Source organism: Odontesthes bonariensis, chromosome 5, assembly GCF_027942865.1.
Source record: "Odontesthes bonariensis isolate fOdoBon6 chromosome 5, fOdoBon6.hap1, whole genome shotgun sequence".
Lineage (NCBI taxonomy): Eukaryota > Metazoa > Chordata > Actinopteri > Atheriniformes > Atherinopsidae > Odontesthes > Odontesthes bonariensis.
In genome coordinates this window covers 24,792,199-24,807,139 of record NC_134510.1, presented here as the reverse complement: position 1 = coordinate 24,807,139, position 14,941 = coordinate 24,792,199, and the positions used below count along the sequence as shown (strand labels likewise).

At 39.8% G+C, this 14,941-nt stretch overlaps 1 protein-coding gene across 1 annotated transcript; it reads right to left on the bottom strand.

Moving 5' to 3' along the window:
* Window positions 1-6,812: 6,812 nt before the first annotated feature.
* Window positions 6,813-12,932, bottom strand: LOC142380077 (farnesyl pyrophosphate synthase-like). The gene is made up of 8 exons (XM_075465591.1): window positions 12,869-12,932; window positions 11,393-11,473; window positions 11,154-11,276; window positions 10,736-10,824; window positions 10,561-10,633; window positions 10,353-10,430; window positions 10,110-10,244; window positions 6,813-7,013 (listed from the first exon to the last, which is right to left on the bottom strand). Exons 2-8 carry the CDS (start codon window positions 11,438-11,440, stop codon window positions 6,813-6,815), a joined length of 747 nt encoding a protein of 248 aa, XP_075321706.1. The 5' UTR covers window positions 11,441-11,473; window positions 12,869-12,932.
* Between the last annotated feature and the right edge of the window lie 2,009 nt (window positions 12,933-14,941).

Sequence of the window (14,941 nt, the reverse complement as noted above, 5' to 3'; positions counted from 1 at the left end):
CGACACCTCCAGGAGGCTAGACAATGACCAGTGGCATCCCAGAGTCACCCCCCTAATGCCAGCCAACACTGCTCCTCACACCACAACAACCATCTTTTTTTTTTTACAGGCACAAGCTACCTCAGCCTCTCACCAACTGCACAACAGTCACAGCGGGGTGGGGATGCAAACCCTGGTTTGGGTAGGGGGTAATGAAAATATAGAGGGTGCCAGATGTGGAGGCAGGACAAGACACACTAGCAGATTCTGCAGACAAACTCATCTAATCAGTAGGGATGGCCCGTTTGACACTGACCCTTCAGCGCTTGTTTTATCTTCGTGAAGCAGAGTGGTTCGGCACAATGTTCCGGGGCGTGTATCAAATAGCGCTGATCACATGATTGATGACGTCCGAAGCGCCGAATGCATTGTTTGGTCGAACCACGGTTCAGAGGTCTCTCATCGTTTGAACACTTGGGCGCGCTATTCTCTATAAAAGGAGAATGAATCCCAAACGACGTTTCCCAACCAGTTCTGTTGCCCTGTCAGAATTGAATTGAATTCATTGCTCTTTTCCATGGCTTCTGGCAAGAAACGTTCTGTGGTTTGGGATCACTTCACCTTGGTTTCTCCTAATAAGGTAATACTATTGTACAATATACTATTGTTTAATGTAAGATGTTTGCCTGTTTTTGTTTTTAAAGTGTAAATATAAGCTTTATTATTATTATGGGTATGCATGCTAATATAGTTCTCTTCTTAAAATAAGGGGGCAGCACATTTAAGAATCTAAGTTATGTAGGACAATACATTGATTTGGACTTGTTTATTTAGCGCATATCACAAACAAAGCGCTTACGGCCATTATTAGCTGTGTCCCGTGTACCAAACGCCTCTCTGTCTGTGTTCTGACAGAAAGGTGTGTTTATTACGCAAAGTGTCTCTGAATTATTTAAAACAACTAAAGTGTACTATTATTCTTAGCCATTGATGATGTCTTTAACTAGAAGTAGGTTTGTCCTTCATTTTAAAAAGTAATTGTTTATCTCTTTCTTTTCTGTCTGTTGAAGGTGCTGTGTTTGATTTGCCCACAAGAACTGGTATTTCATGACAACACATCCTCCATGATGGGACACCTCCGGTCCATCCATCATGTTGAGACCTTTCGGACAACAAACCAAACCTTTAATCCAGTAATTCTTTATTGTGTGATGTGGATGGTGGGTGCAAACAGTCACATACCTGATAGCTCAATGATTAGCTTAGTGGCTTTTGCATCTAAAGGTTATGAGTTTGAATCCAGCATTTGACAAGTTTGCCCTGCGTTTATTTTCTTGATATACTGAATTTTATTTTTGTAGTGTCAAGGAAGCAAAAGCTTGATTCTGTGTTGGTGGATATGATTGTAATGTGGAAGATAAAGGTTTCAAGGTACGGTGGCTAGTAGTTCTATAGCATTTATCAATGCATGTTTACCTAATGGGCTGTATTTCATTTAATGCCACCATAAGCACCCCCCCTCTCACTTTATACTTATTATTCACAATGTAACACAAGCACTTCTCACATAAATCACAATTTTTTTTGTTTTACGCTTTTTATTTTGTACATATTAAAGTATAACAAGGACAACGAGGCTGGTTGAAGCAGATGATACTTGCAGTACACCATCAGATGTCGCTGTTCTGTGTGGTTTGAAAGCCCCGAAACTTTGGTTCATTTTCTGGCACAATCAGATGAACCCTGTGGAAGCTTCATGAGGCTTAAGCTGCCATCCCTACTAAACAGTCCTATAATCACAAAAAAATGCCAGCAGAAACAAAGCCATACACCTCACTCAAAGCCAACTCACCCAAAATGGCCGCCTGTTTTCAAAAGGATCACATGGGCCAAACCCTCCACTTAAATATCTTGAACTTCTTCTTTGCTTTTTCCAAAAGTCTGTTTACCCTAAGTGCTCCCCCTGCTGGGCCCCCAGCTGCTATTGCTTCTTCTAATCCAAATCCAGTGACTGGACTTTACTGCCTCATCTGACACTCCCTTCACTATTTTCCTCACACTCTGTCCACTTACACCCAGCTCCCTCAACAATGAGACAACAGATTTTGCAACAAATCCTCTACATCCTACTTCCACTGGACAGATTCTAACTTTCCATCCTCGTTGCTCTGCTTCTGCCCCCAACTCCACATATCTAAGCTTTTTCCTTTCATATGCTTCTGCCACTAATTCCTCCCAAAGAACAGTCAGCTCTATGAAATAGACTCTCATTCTACTCCTAGACCACAAGAGTATATCTGGCCTTAGATTTGTAGAGGCTACCTCCTGGGGAACAACAAGCTTATTTCCTAAATCTACTTGCATCTCCCAATCACAAGCATCCTCCAAGCTGCTGTGCCTCCTTATCGTATTTTTAACTTTCTCCCCCTCTTGAACAAACTGAATTGCAACTCTCTTCACCTTAGACCCTCCTAAGTTTACCTGCCTTCGATTATCTTCAATACCTGCAGCTAAGCTTCTTAATACTTGGTCATGTCGCCATGTATACCGGCCATCTGACAGACTAACCTTACAACCTGACAAAATATGCCTTAGAGTTGCAGTACCTGAACATAACAAACATAACGGGTCTCCATTTACCCACAGTTTTAGATTCTGGGGAGTTGGCAATACATCATACGTTGCCCCTATCAAAAATCTAATACTCCTTTCCTCCATACTCCACAGTTCTTTCCAACTAAGCTTTTTCTTCTCTATACCTTCCCAATTCAACCACCGTCCCTGCTAAGCCTGAGCCACTGCCTTTGCACCCCTTAACATTTCCTCCTGTCTACGAACCTGCTCAACAACTAGTTTTCTCTTCTCCTTGGGACCTGCTCTACTCCACACTGGTTTGCCTGGGCCAAGCCCCAAGCCTCCCCGGCCTATTTGCACATTACCCACAATCTCTGCATGTCTAAGAGTTGCTTCTGCCTCCTGAGCTGCCATTCTTGGTGTCCACTTCCTCCCCTTGGTTGGCTTTGGAACCACCTTACTAACTACTACATCTTTACTCCCAGCTAACAGGAGCTCTGTCCTAACTTTAGTACATTTAAACTCCTCTACTAGACTAGATACTGGGAGTTGGAGTATGCCTTTCCCATTCAGTGCCACAGTACTTAAACATCTAGGAACACCTAGCCACTTCCTAATATAAAAACTAACTAATCTTTCCATTTTTTCTACAACAGATAATGGAATCTCATACACAGATAGTGGCCACATCAACCTAGGAAACAATCCAAACTGCAGACACCACAGCTTCAACTTTCCTGGAAGCTCTGATTTATCTATTCTATCCAGTCCCTCAGCAACATCTTTCCGAAACTGCATTGCCCGCCCTCCATCATTCAAGTCTGCCTGGTACCACCTGCCTAAACTCTTTACTGCTTTTTCCCTAATTATTGGAAAGTTTTCTTCATCTATTACAAACTTTCTATCACCTAATTTCCCTCTACTTATTGAGATACTTCTAGACTCAGTAGGTTTGATTTTCATACCAGCCCACTTTAAATTTTTATTAAGTCTCTCAAGTATTCTCTTCATACATGGCACTGTTGTAGTCACTAACGTCATATCATCCATGTATGGTCTAATTGGTGTAAGGCGCATGCCATCCTGACGTTTCTCTCCACCTACAACCCACTTGGAAGCTCTAATAGTTATCTCCATGGCCATTGTAAATGCTAATGGAGAAATCATACACCCTGCCATAATGCCTATTTCTAGCCTCTGCCAACCTGTTGTGAAATGCTTTCCAAATAAGGCTATGTGGCACTGAACCAAATGCATTTGCTAGATCCAGAAATATAACATGCAAGTCTTTTTTCTCAATCTTGGCTGTCTGAATCTGATGCCAAATCATGCTAGTGTGCTCTAAACACCCTGCGAAACCTGGTATTCCTGCCTTCTGCACAGTAGTATCTATTAATACAGAATACATGTATTAATAGAATACATCTAGTAGAAATACCATGGCATACAATCTCAAAGACACAGGTGAGGCACATTGTTGTCTCTAATGTAATTTACCATTATGTAATGAAATCACAGCTAAATGATATATGGTCAAGAATTTTCATAAATCACATTCTCAGGGGGACAGATTTGAATGTCTCCTCTGATGTTAAAGGGGAACTCCGGGGCATTTGAAGCGCATTTCCATTGCTAGAGGTTGTCAAATACTGATAGTAGGACACAGAGAGGTGCAAATCTGCGCTCCCTGTGAGGAGATCGCGCTGTTCGGACACCCTGTCATGCGAGGCTAATACGTGGTGGCTAAGGGGCAAGAGCTAACCCTTCCACGTAAAACAACAGCTTGCACACTGCAGAAACGTCACACCACTTTATAAACCATCCGACAATAAAGTCACAAGCCTTACCATCAAAACCATATGCATGGTTCTTACATTACTGGCATGGGGACGTTACAAAACAACTTTATAAACAGCATGTCACTCACCGGCTGGTTGTAGGCTCGCGCATGTGAAAGCCCAAAAGAGTCGATGGACGATAATCCCATATACAAAACAATTATCTTCTCTAGAAAAACTGCGTTCAAGTATTTAAAACATTACAAAAATACATGCCCAGTAATATTGTTTTAATGTTTTAAATACTTGAACACAGTTTTTCTAGAGAATATAATTGTTTTGTATATGGGATTATCGTCCATCGACTCTTTTGGGCTTTCACATGCGCGAGCCTACAACCAGCCGGTGAGTTACATGCTGTTTATAAAGTTGTCCTCATGCCAGTAATGTGAGAACCATGCATATGGTTTTGATGGTAAGGCTTGTGACTTTATTGTCGGATGGTTTATAAAGTGGTGTGACGTTTCTGCAGTGTGCAAGTTGTTGTTTTACGTGGAAGGGTTAGCTCTTGCCCCTTAGCCACCACGTATTAGCCTCGCATGACAGGGTGTCCGAACAGCGCGATCTCCACACAGGGAGCGCAGATTTGCACCTCTCTGTGTCCTACTATCAGTATTTGACAACCTCTAGCAATGGAAATGCGCTTCAAATGCCCCGGAGTTCCCCTTTAAATCTCTATTAGTTTCTGAGTAGCTTTAAAAATGATCACAAGCTACATATTTGTTGACATCTTTCTCATCAAAACAACTTAGACATGATTTGGAGGTCTTTTTATGACATGCAACACAGCTTCTGAGAGGGATGTGATATGCAGATCAATGAAGAATTAGCTGGTCTTGTAAAAGAGGAAGTGGCCTCTTTCAATAATGTCATCTCTCTCGGCCTCTGCATGGCGTCTGTTTATTCTGTTGAACCATTTCTTTTTTTTAAGGTTTTTTCCAACTATTCAAAATCAAAAAGCCTTAAAACACAATAGTAATACGTCAGGCAAGGCAAGGCAAGTTTATTTGTATAGCACAATTCAACTACAAGGCGATTCAAAGTGCTTTACAGATACATTAAAACAGTAGAAATAAAAAGCATGATTTAAATTTTAAACAAAAAAGAAAGAAATAAGAACAATAGATAGAATCAGATAAAATCAGTAGGCTAGTTAAAATGTGATTAAGTTTTGAAACTCAAGCTTCAGATTTGGGGCTTTATTCAAATGCAGCTGAAAATAGGTGTGTCTTCAGCCTGAACTTAAATACACTGAGTGTTTCAGCTGATCTGAGGCTTATAGCTAATAGTTAGCTAATAAGGCTGTATGATGTCATTCATAACCTGACATTTACAAGAAACTGAAAAGCTATTTAAATACCACAATTCTGTTCAGGCCCTGCTCTTGTAGTGAGAGACTTTACCCTCTTTAAAGGGGTAGTTCGCCATTTTGCACATTAAGCCCTGTTTTTAGGTAGTCTGGGGTGAATTATAGATGTTCTGATCACAATTTGGACATTTGGTGCTGAACGGAGCATTTAGGTATCCACTGCTGCAGCCCCCCCACCTTTGCATTGAGTCAATGACCACTCAAGCAAACAATCATAAAACGGCATTAAACTTTCGTTTGCAGAGACATGAAACTCACCGTGTGGTCTGTGGTGGACAGCGATACGTTGGCTCAAAAATCACCGCGAAATACGCTTCCAGAGAAGTTATATTACCATTATTGTCCGTCTTCATTGATTTGTATTGTACACAAACAACGCACTATCGCCACCTAGTGGCTGGATGTCTTGCTGCTGCTATTCAACGGTGTCCGGAAAAATAGGTCCACCAAATGCTAAAACAACTGTTAGAAGGCACATTTCGCTGCGATTTTCGGGTCAATTTATCGAAATTGACCCGAAATTGACCCGAAAATCGCAGCGAAATGTGCCTTCTAACAGTTGTTTTAGCATTTGGTGGACCTATTTTTCCGGACACCGTTGAATAGCAGCAGCAAGACATCCAGCCACTAGGTGGCGATAGTGCGTTGTTTGTGTACAATACAAATCAATGAAGACGGACAATAATGGTAATATAACTTCTCTGGAAGCGTATTTCGCGGTGATTTTCAAGCCAACGTATCGCTGTCCACCACAGACCACACGGTGAGTTTCATGTCTCTGCAAACGAAAGTTTAATGCCGTTTTATGATTGTTTGCTTGAGTGGTCATTGACTCAATGCAAAGTTGGGGGGGCTGCAGCAGTGGATACCTAAATGCTCCGTTCAGCACCAAATGTCCAAATTGTGATCAGAACATCTATAATTCACCCCAGACTACCTAAAAACAGGGCTTAATGTGCAAAATGGCGAACTACCCCTTTAAAAAGCAAGAAGACTCGATTTTTACATCTCAGTTGAAGTTTTTTCCATACTTTTATAGCCACCAGGATTTTTTACTTGTTCCTCTTGTAGATTTTTTTGGCAAAATTGAGAAAGACTGAGTGTGGAAGGTTTCCAGCGTGACGAGCGATGAGCTCCTGCAGCCGCTGGTAGCTCTCCTCTTCATATCTGTGATACAATGCTGGCATTTGGAGGGTGTTGTACAGCGCTTTGACCTTTGCTACCCTGGCTTCATCACTGCAACCATAGCAAGCCTGAAGAGGACATGAAAATTAAATTAATTTGTAACACTTGCTTTACATGGTTTGTACAGTGTCATACTTTCCAAAGACGACACAAACATGAAGGCAACGAATGACAGAAACAAGGACCCCCTGCACTCTGCAGAGCTTAATCACTTTGCAGTAAGTACCTTCCAAAAATCACAATTTTCCTAATTTTCCTCTTCACACCACCATTATAATAATCAAATGAGGCAACAAATATCTGATTGTCTTTTAGCTTTAATTCAAGGGCTTCAACAACATCAGGAAATAATGCCATCCACTCTCAAAGGCTCAATTGACTAATAATCAGTTTCATGGACAGGTGTGGCCTGTTTTGTCCGGATTCCATGCCAAATTAGGGAGATTTGGTATTATAATCCATCCTTTGTTATCTGATCTCAAATGGAAAGCTCTAAGTATATATGTTCACAGCTGGAAGTAAAATGTGTCCCCACATGGATCCTGACTCCCGACAGACCACTTGTGATCGGATCACAGTTTTTGATTGATTGATTGATTGATAGATTTTTATTTTCGAACATGTATAAAAAAGAAAATGTATGTAACTATTTGTACATACAAAAGAAAGAAAAAGAGAAATTAAAAAAAAATTTAATAATTCAATCACATAAAGTGCTAATACATAACAAAACACCACACATTGTTCGAAAAAGGAATGGGAAGAAGTACAATACTTTTTTAGTTTCCCACCCTGTTTTAACTACTCTTCAGTTTGTAAATATCCTGACTAGAATACACCTGTATAAATATATGCCATATATACACTTCCTAAATATCTAAATAAATATATAATCACAAAAATAAATATATACTACACATATATCCTTGTAAATATAAATGTAAATATTAATATATATATATATATATAAAACTATCCCCCATAAAACTACGCCCCTTAGATTATACCCCCCCTCCCTATCACTAAACATTCCTTGTATGTTTTTTGGCAAAAGATTATTTCTTGCTTTATACATTAATTGTGCTGTTCTGAATTTGCCCAGATACCCAAATTTCAACACATGTGACTTTATGAAAAGTGGGTTTGTGTGGTCTCTGTGTCCTGTTTTGTTTATTGTACTTATTGCTCTTTTCTGTATTGTCAATATCGGCTGCAGAGTGGTTTTGTAGGTGTTTCCCCAGACTTCGACACAGTAAGTAAGTCAGATATGGCAAAAATAATTAGTAATATAGAGTGTGCAACGATTTATAATCAAGGATATGTTTTGTTTTTCACAGATTTGCCGAGCACTTTGCCAGTTTTGCTCGTATGTATCCTACATGAGGTTTCCAGCAGATTTTATTATCCAAAATCACACAAAGGAATTTAATTTCCTGTACCCATTCTATTTAAGTATTGTCTGTTAACAATTCTACATTACAATCTATTTTGTATCTCCCAAACAACATGATCTTTGTTATGCTTAGATTTAATTATAATTTATTTTTGTCAAACCATAGTTTTAGTTTATTTATTTCAGTTGTGATTGTCTCCAAAGTCTGCTGCAAATTCTCACCGGAACAAAAAATATTAGTGTCGTCTGCAAACACAACAAACTTCAGTACCTGCGAAACTCTACATATGTCATCGATATATAATATGAATAATTTCGGACCTAATATTGACCCCTGTGGTACCCCGCATGTGATATTCATGAAATCAGATTTATAGTCACCTATCTGCACAAACTGTTGCCTGTTTCTTAGATAGCTCGACAGCCAGCTCCACCCAACTCCCCTAACACCACACTTATCTAGTTTTCTTAATAATAAGCTGTGATCGATGGTATCGAATGCTTTTTTTAGGTCCACAAATACTCCAATTTTTTATTGTCTATACAGTTTGTGATTCATCTACTAGTTCCATTAGTGCCAGCGATGTTGATCTGTCCATTCTAAATCCATATCAGTATACAAATAAACACGTTACCAGCATCACACTGCCAACAAACAGGATCAGCACATCTATTGTTTCTGTAAAATCACAAATACAGTCACAGGCCTGAATCACATAATGACCAAAACTTTTGAGAATCGCCTGAGAAGCAATTTAAGATGAATTTGATCATGAACATTTCAATTAGTCCAGTTTTTTAGTAGATGTGATATAAGATAAGCAAAGGAGCAAAGAATAAATCATTTGTATCCTCGGGAGATCAGTGTCGGGTACACTTCTGCTGATAAAGTTATCGCAAACCGAAGCTTTAAAGCTGAGCCTTTAAGGGATAGTTTGCCTCTTTTGACATGAAGCTGTATGACATCCCATATTAGCAATATCATTTATGAACATTGACTTACCCCCCCCCCCCCGCTGCGTCCTGTGAGCTGAGTTCCAGCTGAGTTTTGGGGTCCACGAAGCTAGTCCGGCTAGTTGGCTGGGGCTTGAAAAATAAAGCATTTTGCTTCTCAAAAAAATATGCGTTCAAAAGAGTAATACATTTGCATCACAAAATCGTTTTGCATGAAAAAGTCAGACCTCACTTCGCTTGGTGCTATTTTTGCCTCCCTTGATATCAATGCGTCCAATGTAAAACTGTGCAGACCGAAGAGCAGACCGAGCACTCCCTAGCCACCTAGCGATAGCTGCACCTGTTACGGTGTTTGCTGCTCGGAAGCAAACACCGTAACAGCCAACTAGCCGGACTAGCTTCGTGGACCCCAAAACTCAGCTGGAACTCCACTCACAGGACGCAGCGGGGGGTAAGTCAATGTTCATAAATGATATTGCTAATATGGGATGTCATACAGCTTCATGTCAAAAGAGGCGAACTACCCCTTTAAATTCCAACGGCACAAAAGCAGCTATCAGCTGTTTTTTTACAGTGTATACAAGTGCTGTGTATAAATGGGTGGACATGCGACAGACTGTTAGAAAGATTAGATTCTTGTGATTTGATTGATACAAAGAACTTTGTAATATGGTGACCACAGCTAGTGCGATTAAAGCAAACAAAAATAAAAATTACAACGATAAAAAAAAAAAAACTGGTACTGCACTGATCAATAATCTCAAGACAAAAACTATTTATTTATATTTTACTTCTTCCAACAGAAAAGCAGTCACACCTGTAGCTCTAATCTCTGCTTGGGAGTCAAGACTTCCAGGGCTTTCACTACCAGCCAGCTGCATTTGTTGTCCTGGATGTCTGTACCAATCTTTCCAGTCACAGCAGGGTCCCCATAACAGTCCAAGTAGTCATCCTTCAAATGAAATGCACTGGTGGCTTATTAATACAGCTTAGCATGCAACACTTTATGCAATATGTGAGCAAATTTGTAATAACATGACATGATGATGTGCAAAATGACCTGTATCTGGAAGAACTCCCCCATCTCAAGTAAAATGTGCTTGGCATTATTGTGTTCCTCTTTATTACTCATTCCTGCCTGCAAAAAGGAAAGAGTGTCACATTACTCTATTATTTCATAAGCCCAGGTTGTGTCAGCTTATCTTATTCTAACTTTTTCACAAGCACCCCCATCATGCCTACTGAGTTTACAATATAGAAACACTTACCATGTACATAGCAGCTCCCACCGGTAGGTAAAATGAATAAAAGGCAGTCTTGTATTTTGGAATAGCTTTATACCTGGGTGAGAAGACGATAATTACATTTGAAGTAAAAAAGTGTATCAATATAAACAGCAGGTTTTCTTTCTTCTCACTTTCTAATTTGCAACTGCCTTCACACCTTTCCATGGTGAATCTGTTGAGGTCAATCTGACCAACTGGAGCCGTCATGAGATCCAGACTCTGACCGAGCTCTGTCTGGAAAATGGTCTGAAACACAAAAAACATAGATTAAAACCCTCGGTGTAGCGTTCACAGCAGTCTCATATAAATCACACCCCGTACTGGTAAAATTTACTCTCAGGAGTTGCTTTCATGTGCACAGTGATATGGACTAATAGAGATTAACATCCCTAACATCATATTGTTGGCGTGGAAGTTTTTCACCATTAGCTAAGAAGGAAACATCACTCTGCAGCCTCCCTCTGGCTCTTAAGTGTGGGAAAAAGTTAAAACAGAAACTTAGTGGAAAGGGAAATTTATCAGTTGATGTCAAATTAGAGTGTTTGCCATTAAGTATTTACTAATTGCAGACTTGCCTCATAAAAAAGCTCTAGTAGGTGGATATAGAAAGGCTGATCCCTGCAATGTCTGCGGAGTAGTCTGTAGATTGATGCTTCTAAGAGAAGCGTATCATTGATGGCATCCAGACCTATTCCATCCTTGAAAAAACAAACAAACAATCAAATATGAAACTGAACACACCGTCAACAGAAAAAGAATAATTACCACACTACAAAAAAAGCACAAAAACATATTTTTTCATATCAAGTCTCACCTTCTTGTACCAGCAGGGCTGTCCTCTCCGAGTCACAGAGCCATCCATAATGTCATCCACCACGAGGAAAGATCCCTGAACCTGTACAGAACAGCAGCGGCACTTTAATTGGGAAACATAACAGCCTTCAAAAGTGTCATAACAGTAAGACTGAGTCTGTAGTTGTGGGGAAAAGGTTTAGTGAAAGATCAAACTGCGAATAGTAGCTAAAAGAAAAATGTCAACATGGTTGAGTTATGACTGCCTGAGAGAAAAGTGTTTGTTGTTTTGGTTGGATCACCACTTGATACACAATTCCTACTCTTAAACTAGCTTTAAGGGGTTATCTTATGTTAATTTCTGGATCTTATTCTAATGAGATCGGATGACATGATCATCGACAGCAACACAGGTTACAGTGTGATGTCCATATGGTAAAAATTATGCTAATTTCCCACAAATTGTGCGACAAAATGGTGGTTTAGTCTTTCACACAATATTTAACTGTAGATGTAAAATTAAAACAACTGACCCGAAGGCACACCAAAGGTAGTGAAGTAAGAGCAGTTTATACTGCTGTTCGGCTTGGCTTTGCCTGCCTGGTTGCCAGACTTTGCCTGCGTCATCTCAGCCATCTTTTCCATCTTTGCCAACTATCAAGTCTTTTTCAGTCTCTGGTCAGTTGCCAAATCAACCTCAGCCTCTCTAGCTCCACCATTCTCAGCCTTTTTAAAAAGAAAACACTTTTAGCAGTTTCTTTGGACTCCGCTGTCTGTGTCTGGGCTCATTTTGTACAGAAACATTAATCAAGACAACCATAGCTTGAAAGGCTCTTGGCTGCGCCTGGAACAGATGACCATATGAATCAATCTGTCATGAGCAGAACAGAAAGAATAATGTTGCAAATAGAGCTGACAGCAGTCTGAAGCTAGAGTTTTTTTGTCTCAGGGATTGCTTTTACTTATGTCTGTCTCATTTTCTAGAAACTTTTACCATATTTAACATGAACGGAAAATCAGGGAAAGCATGATAGATTTAATGAAAAAAGACAGCTCTATTGGTTTTCTTTTTGTAAACCAGCCCCATGAAAAAAAAACCCAAACCAACAACATTTCCATCTCTCTCTCAGTACTCTCCATCCGAAACCCCACGTGTGTGATTGCTGGGCCTCAGCCCATTTGGTTGCATAGAAAACAAGTCTTTAAAAGGGTAGGAAAATTATTTATGTGTTTTGAAACAGCTTAACAACTTATGACTATAGCTCTGCACTTTAGATTTTTGCACATATTATTCAAGCAAATAAATGAGCAGCTAATTCGAAACAGAAAATCCTTTTTTTTTCAAACAACCTCTGACCCGGTGCAAAAGAGATTTTTCAGGAAATAGAGAACCAAAACACTAAGAATGCATGAAGCAACACTGCTTTCAAGCCTTTAATGGCAATAAGAAGTATTTCAAATATAGCTGAACTTTAGACATGACATAAGATATCCTCACTATCTCGATGCACCAGCCGACCACCAGAGCCCGCTGCACCGTGTCCTGTGTGAGCCTAGAGGACGGGAGAAGGTCCCGCAGTGAGCCAATCACTGACAGCCCTCAGTTCCTCTTGCCTCTTGCAACATTGTATTCCAAAACCTGAGATGCAGGATAGACATATGAACAATATTAAATTGTCGCACCCCTCGGGGAATCTATTGTAAGTCAGAGACTAGACCGCGTACCTGTCGTAGTCTGCTCATGGCATCAGTCAGGGCAGGATCTGTGAGCTCTCTCTCTGTCAGCTCTGTCACCAGCTCCTCAAAAGTGGCCTCAAACAGATGATGGTCTGACTGCGACGCCTTTTAACAACATTGGGATACAGCAATAGACTACATAGAATAGAAGTGTCGCCGTGACCACTTCTTACAAGCTGATTAAGAAGTGGCCACAGCAGTTTACTGACATACTTTTGCACCGACCCAACTTTTGGAATAACAGCAGTAGCTTTAGTTTAGCTTTAGTCAAACAACTTGTGATCTCATTATTGGGCCAACTGGTAGTTGCATTGTTTATTACTAGCTTAAAATATTAAATTAATTCATGTTTGGAGTGAATGACATGGAAACATTTGTTTTGAATAAAAACTATTACTGGTGTTTACTTATCGAAAATGATTTAGAGTAGTGAGATTACATGAGATCGTGGCACACTGGAAGATGTAAATAAATACACACTCATATGTTTGCGTGAAGACAGAATACTTATGTGAGATGCTAAAACTGTTTAATAAAGGCAAGGAAAAGAAAGTGACGACACTCGAGACAGACACGTAAAGCAGATTTTGAGCTCCGTGGGAGATTCGTGTGTCGGTGCATTCCACTTCAACTCGGAAGTCATAATTCTTAAGTTCTCGTTGGAAAAATTAGCTGGAATGGTTCAACACGGAAAGTCTAATTAAACTTGCGTCATTCCATTTGCCTCTGAAGTCAGAACTCACAGCTGGAAATTAAGTTACACCACACAAGTTGTTATTGTTCCAGATGTATGCTGGAAACCCACAAGGATTGACTCACTGACCAGGGTAGCTATCATTAACCCGACAGCTGCATTTATCTCATAGAAAACGCTGTATCAATTTGTTCACTGATAGAAGGTGGACAGTTGTATGTGCGATTGATTTAATGAGTCACGAACTGACAGAAGTGCTAATGAAGAGTTTATAAATGTAACTATCACCACTTTTTCTTGGGGCAGCCATGCTGGATTTTGAAGTTAGGTCTGGTCTCAAGGCTCCTGATTGAACAGAGGGATTTCATACTTACCCGCCCACCACCCTTCCTTTAATAACTCAGCGACAAATATGAAACAACGAGCGCATAAGAAAAAACATATATACACATACAAAGATAACTGATTGTACATTTTCTTGATAAGGTGCCTTGCTGGGGAAGTAAGAAATTCCAAGTTCCCAGTTGTTAGGACACTATTAGGACAGATGAAAGCTATTAAAGTGTTTCTGAACTTGATATCGACATACTCCCGATGAAAAACAACAGTAAAACACCTTTCTGACTGATCCACCCTTGAGAGATATGAATGCCATTTGAATCAATACTAAATAAATAAACATTGAAACAAATAGATGTGAGTGAAATAAATCGATAAGCTTATGAAAATAAATCCTTAATTAAAAAGATTACATTGATATAAACACATGTATATATAGAACTAATATAGCAGAATGAAAATATCTAGCTAGCTTTATTTCTCTTTCTTATATTCAAAAGAGGGAATAGTTGAATGTATCTTGTTGGAACAATCAAAAAGACTAATTCATTTTGAGGTCTCTGGTACTACAACCTTGTCGGTCTGACTCAGCACAACACACCTCCTCGCACAATGTGTGTGGGTGTGGGAGGGGTGTGATGGAGGTGTGATTAACTGGAGCTGGGAAATAAACGTGTCACAAGAAAATGAGAGTCCCCTGAAATAGATGCTGTGGCAGACCATAGACTCCACAGAAGGAAGAGGTGATGTGAAAATCAAATACGAAAGAAAGTCGAGATAATGCATCAATGACTTGCTTTT

Excerpts from the sequence above, each read along its gene's own strand:
- LOC142380077 (XM_075465591.1), bottom strand. The coding sequence starts at position 11,440 with ATGGATGGCTCTGTGACTCGGAGAGGACAGCCCTGCTGGTACAAGAAG. Across the intron at positions 10,634-10,735 it reads AACAGATTCACCATGGAAAG|GTATAAAGCTATTCCAAAAT; the intron begins GTGTGAAGGCAG and ends CTTCTCACCCAG. Across the intron at positions 10,431-10,560 it reads TGGGAGCTGCTATGTACATG|GCAGGAATGAGTAATAAAGA; the intron begins GTAAGTGTTTCT and ends TCCTTTTTGCAG.